A 5,956-nucleotide genomic window follows, 5' to 3' on the forward strand; every position below is an offset into this window, starting at 1 on the left:
GACGTACATATGTACTTCTGAGAGGATGTTTTGGTGGAGGGCCATTAAGATCAAATATCACATATTTATTTGTCTTCCGTGCAATATCCAAATAATCACTTAGTTTTGGAATCTTCTGACTTTCTGCTTTTTTTTCATCAGCCTCTGATAAGGGTTTCATATTGTAAAATGGCTTCTTCTAAAAATAAATACATCAGAGAATACATTGGCTCCTATCAAAAGCATTTTCCAATTTTCCTGCTATATGGCCCTACCTCCATGTTGCTCCATTATCATTCAACACCAGGCCCTCTGAAATACTGGTAATGCCAGGAGGAAATAAACAACGGAGATAAGAGTTACCAAGGAGAAAAATAAAATATAGACTCCAGCTCAGCTGGTGTGACGCAGAGGTTGAACATCAATCCATTAATGAAGAGGTCCCTGGTTCAATTCCTGGTCAGGGCACATGCCCCAGTTCTAAGCTTGATTGCCGGTCGGGGGCATGCAGGAGGCAGCTGATCGATGATGAATATTTTAAAAATAGAGACTCCGTAACTAATTATGGTATTTGGAATATTTTTATCTATATCAAAGACCCTGTTGTATTTGCACTGAAAGACCTTCATGTTCCTGTCTTAACTTTCCTTTTCAGACTTTTTTCTATAACTCAAGGTATCCCTTTTCAGTTGCCCTGGCTTCCAACATTTGCTCACACTGTTCTAGAAATAGGCTTTGGGCCCTAGCTGGTTTTGCTCAGTGGACAGAGCTTCGGCCTGCGGACTGAAGGGTCCCGGGTTCTATTCCAGTCAAGGACATGAACCTTGGTTCAATCACCAGTAGGGGCTGTGCAGGAAGCAGCCGATCGAAAATGTTCCTCTCTCATAGATGTTTCTCTCTATATATCCCTCTCCCTTCCTCTCTCTCTCAAAATCAATAAAAACATTTTTTAAAAAAAGAAATAGGCTTTGGCTTCAGACTGAATTGGAGTCAATACCAGTTATTACTCATTTGCCTTCTTTGTCATATTCACTTGTTAAAAATCCTACCCTCAACCTGCAAAGCCCAGTTCAAATGCTATCTCCTTCATGAAGCCTTAAATATTCCTGAAATAAAAAGATTTTAATAGTGTTAAAGTTCAATGGCCCATTTTTGTGCCCCTGTATTTGGATGTCTCATTCTACCTTCTATAGTTATCTGTGGATATCTAAGACCAAATTCAAAACCTGGCTTCATATGCTTCTTGCTGTGTAATTGGTAGAACCATTTAAATTCTCCAAGTTTTCATTGCCCAAACCGGAAAGTAGAGGACGGGGTGGGGGGGTAGGGATGGGGTTGGGGGATGCGGGGTGCGGGAGAACAGGGAGGCCGGGTAAGCTATCTACTTCAAGATTATTGTGAAAATTAAATAGGATAAAATATGTACAGGGTCTAGGACAGCCGTGGGCAAACGTTTGAAATGAATAAAACTTAAAAAAAAAGACCGTACCCTTTTATGTAATGATGTTTACTTTGAATTTATATTAGTTCACACAAACCCTCCATCCATGCTTTTGTTCCGGCCCTCCGGTCCAGTTTAAGAACCCATTGTGGCCCTCGAGTCAAAAAGTTTGCCCACCCCTGGTCTAGGAGCATGTTCAGTACATAGAAAAGTGCACAATTCACTTAGTTCCCTTACTCTCTACTGCCTCAACTAGAATGTAACTCCCTCACAGAAGGAACTGTCCATTATTCTGTGCAATACACAGCATTTCATTCTACACCTCAGTCCATACATGTATTAGCTATTTTAAATGTAACAGATGGCTGTTTTTATTGTCATTTCCCAGTTGTAGATTATTTGTGGGTGAAGTCAGTGAAGCAAGCAGTAACCACCTCACATTTGTGTAACTCAATCTCTTTCTCTCTGCACAACTTTATCTTCATTCTCATTCTCACCTTTCCTATTTCTTTTCCTTTCCTTGACCTCTTTAACAAGCCGCCTTTCTCGCTTTTCTCTCAGGAAATATACAACCACATTTCACAATATCCCCATGCTAGACTGTAAGGCAGATCACAGAAGCTGAATTAAACATAGTCTATACCTGAGCGGAGGTCTACAATGAGGGTTTTCTTCAGTCTCAGGAAAACAGAAATTTGCTTTAGGATTCAAGATTTTGTTTGACTCTACACCCGATCTAGACCAATTGACTCATTCAAATATTAAAATAACAGTAGGCATAGACCAAGGTGGGATTTACATGACTAAACTGTGCATAATTTTTTTAACTGTGTTTGAATGGGAAAAAGGAATAGGAAATGCACTCTAGAAAGACATTTATGAAGCCTTTCCTTTAAGAATAAATTGGATGAAAATTCAAAATAGCAAAAACAATAAAGATTAAGCAACAGGAGAGTCTAAAACTAGATTCCAGTAAGCTTTAAATGTAATTATGGAGTAGAACTAATAGCTGAAGTAAATCAAGTCTTTTTTTATACATAAAATAGGCGACTTAGTCAGAAAAAATAAATAGGAATGGGATGATGCCTGTTTAGACTATCTCCAAATTGTGGGTAAACATTTTCAAAAGCTTAGAAAGTAACAAGATAAAAATGAAAACAAATTTCCAGTTCTCCACATAAAATACCTAGTTCCTCAATTAAAAACAATACTAAAAAGGTCTTTGGTTCTCTAGGCCTATGCTTAGAATAATTACAAGTAGATGGTCCAGTGGACAATCCAATGTGTCATATTGATTAAAAAGTAGGACAATTATTCAAAATCTGCCAAATGACCCTACTTAAAGGAAAACATTACCGTTCAATCAGTAATTTTTCAGAACTATCTGTAAATATAGATGAAGAATAATATATATATTTTCTTGTTGATACATAAGCCACCGCCTTTAAAAAAATTTATTAATCCAGAAAATGAGATTGTTCGGAGCACTAAAACCATTGAAGTAGTGGGAATGTCTAACAATCCCAAGTCCTTTATATATCCCAACCTATAACTGTTATTTTGAGGCCACTATCAGAAACACTCTTTTCTTCTCTATGGCACTTTCCTATAAATTTCATCATTAGAAATCTACTTTGTAAAAAGCACCACCAGAGAACAAAAAAACGGCAGCCGAATAGACAGATGTGTCATGCACCTCGTCCTGAAGACAGACTAAAAATGCAACTAAATCGGAGAACAGCACCCGGCATTAACAAATTAGACACAGCTGAGGAGACAATTTACAACAAGGAAGGGCAGAGGATGCCTGGAGAGCGGTAGGAATGGGAATGTGGGCTTAAGAGGGGAGGCTGGCCAACTGGCCAAGAGGACGAGGAGGAAGCTGTGTTGCACCAAAGCCACATCCCTTGGAGACAGGTGTAACATCCAACTGTGAAAAGGAAAAGCCACAGGGCTGCTATCTGCCGGGGAATCTGGACCCAAGACCACAACCTCAAAAGGCTGCACTGCAAAAGGTGGCCGAAAGGCAGCCTGAGGTGGGGAGAGAGAAACATGCAGTTTCGTTGTTGTGTTGTCTTTGCTTTTTTTTCTCTAAACACAGAACACAGGACTTTTCCATTGCAAACACTCACCTGAGGCTTCGGCATAAGGAGAGAGGCACAGACTTGATGTGCCTGAGAAGAGGCTGGGGAGGGAAGCAGGGCAGGGAGATGTGACCAGGAGTCCTTCAGTGGGACATCCACTCGAATTTGAACCAAAGCGGCCATTTCTCCGGAGAAGACTTAGCCCCTCCCAGTAACCTCAAGGCAGGTAACACAACCTACCAAACCCTGCATTCTGAGCTTTACCGAGGAAACAAAGGTAGAGGCCAAGCTTATAGGTCTGAATAGTCCCAAGAGCTCTCAGTGACTGCATTAGAAGAGGGGTTATTTACCCCACTATTCTAGAACCAGACTGATAAAAACTCAAGATTGCCAGTGGTCTCCATATAAGGATTTCTGACCAACCAAGGCCAGAGTAATATTTTGGGCCACTCGCAGAATAGTAGCTCTGGGTCAGGAATAAAATATCCATCTTATTCCCTGAAACTGAAACAGCATCAACCCCACCTAAAGCTCCGTCAGAAACAGATGCTTGAGTGATTAAGACTGACAGCTGGCGGATAGGCAAAGAGGGCAGACTGGCCCCCCATGTTTGCAGCCAAGGCCTGTAGAGACAGACATGAGCAGAGGACCTGTGGATCACTTGGAGCTTTAAGCAGGGTGCTAAAAGCCAAAAGACAGTGACTAACTGTGGCCAGCACCTCAGTACCTAACAGGAAGCCCAGAATTAGCAGAGAGAACAGATAAGTGGAGTCATAAACCAACTCCTATGGGGCATTAAAACTCAGCTGAAGCAGACACTTCATTTTTTTATTTTTAAAAAATTTTTAATTTAATTTTTTTATATTATCTTATTTTTGATTTTTTTTTTTTACTTTTTTGAACCTTTTTCGTCCTCATGTCTACTTTTTCTCCCATTTTTCTCCTTTCTCTATTTTAGTTTTCCTCTTTCCTTTCTTTTTTCCCCTTTTAAAAAGTGGATCTTCTTTATCTGCTTTATGGATATTATTCAAGTCTCTATTGGTTTATTCATATACCTAATTTCCTCTTTCCTGCTCCTACTCCATTTCTCCTTCTCTTCTCTTTTTCTTCACTACTCAATTTTTCATTTTTTCTCTTCTCCCAATTTCTTAACCTGCTTCACAACCTAAATTTAGGCTTATCTGCTGTCTCCTCTATTCTTTTCAAAAAAATTTTTAAAAATTATTTCTTCTTGTCTTCTCATTCCTTTTCTCCTTCCTCTATGCTAAACCATGGTCCTACCCCTATTTATCCAATTTCTTAACCTTATTTTCTCTATTTAAGCTTTGCATCTACAGATTCCGCACCCCCCCCCTTTTTTTTCTGGCTGTTTTTTGTCTGTACTTTTTGGTTTTGTTTTGTTGTGTTTTCTCCCCATATTCTTTAATTTTTTTCACCTTGCTAACATTCTTGCTCTCTTTTCTATTTCCCAATTCTCTTTTTTCTGGTGGTTAGTTTTATTGGGGCTACAGGTGTCTTGTGTTCTGTTCCTACTCCCTCATGTCTTGTCGTGTTGTATTTTGTGCTGTTTGGTCAGCACCTCCACAATGGTTGGCACAATGTGGTAGGGAGTGAGCCACATAATCAGAAGAGACTCCATCCATGAATGGGACAATAACATTCAAGACCCAACTACATTAGGAGAACCCAAATAGCTCAAGCAGGGGACCCAGCCCAGGAGACCTGAAAGTGTGCACCATTGAGTCCCAAAACACATTTACTACATAAGACAAATTCAAAAATCTGGGAGGCGTAGCAGTCTGATCTAATACATAGAAACAATTACAAAGAAACAGCAAAAATGGAGAAACGAAGAAATAACCCCCAAACGAAAGAAAAGGAGGAATCACCAAGAAAGAAACTGAAGGAGAACCAAGATGGCAGCATAGGTTAATGCCGGAGATTGCTGCTTCGAACAACCAATTCAAATTACGCCTGAAACATGGAACGGACACCATCCAGAACCACAGGAGGGCTGGCTGAGTGGAAATTCTACAACTAGGAGTAAAGAGAATATCATACCCAGACTCAGAGGAAGCGCAGTGCTAAAGTCAACTATTGAGGTGTGGAGTGCATGCAGAGCAGGCTGGTGGCCGAGGGCGCGGTTGGTGTTTTCAATCGGGAGGGAGTCACAGACTCTGAGCTCCAGATCTGGGCGAGTCTTTAGGGACCCAGACTCAAACGGGAGAAGTGGGACTGTCTGGCTTCGGTCAGAACTCGAAGGCAACTTTCTCTCCGAGGTTTGCAGTGGTTGCTGCGGCTCAGAGAGGCAGAGCCCCTGGGGACAAGACTGAGAGCCGCCATAACTGCTCTCTCCAGCCCACCCTGTTGATCCCCTGGGACCCGCCCTGCCCAAGCCCTGCGCAGAGCCATTTGCCAGATAGCCTCAGGCAAAGGCTAGATTAGCACCTCC

At 41.1% G+C, this 5,956-nt stretch overlaps 1 protein-coding gene across 1 annotated transcript in view; it reads right to left on the reverse strand.

The window, feature by feature from the left end:
* GDPD4 (glycerophosphodiester phosphodiesterase domain containing 4) overlaps window positions 1–5,956 on the reverse strand; it is an 81,005-nt gene that overhangs the window by 26,226 nt on the left and 48,823 nt on the right. Inside the window, 1 exon segment of the mRNA XM_015563975.1 lies at window positions 1–178. This exon segment is cut by the window's left edge and continues 11 nt beyond it. Within this exon segment, the coding sequence (XP_015419461.1) occupies window positions 1–178 (178 nt within the window).

Source organism: Myotis davidii, unplaced genomic scaffold, assembly GCF_000327345.1.
Source record: "Myotis davidii unplaced genomic scaffold, ASM32734v1 scaffold139, whole genome shotgun sequence".
In the NCBI taxonomy this organism is placed as follows: domain Eukaryota; kingdom Metazoa; phylum Chordata; class Mammalia; order Chiroptera; family Vespertilionidae; genus Myotis; species Myotis davidii.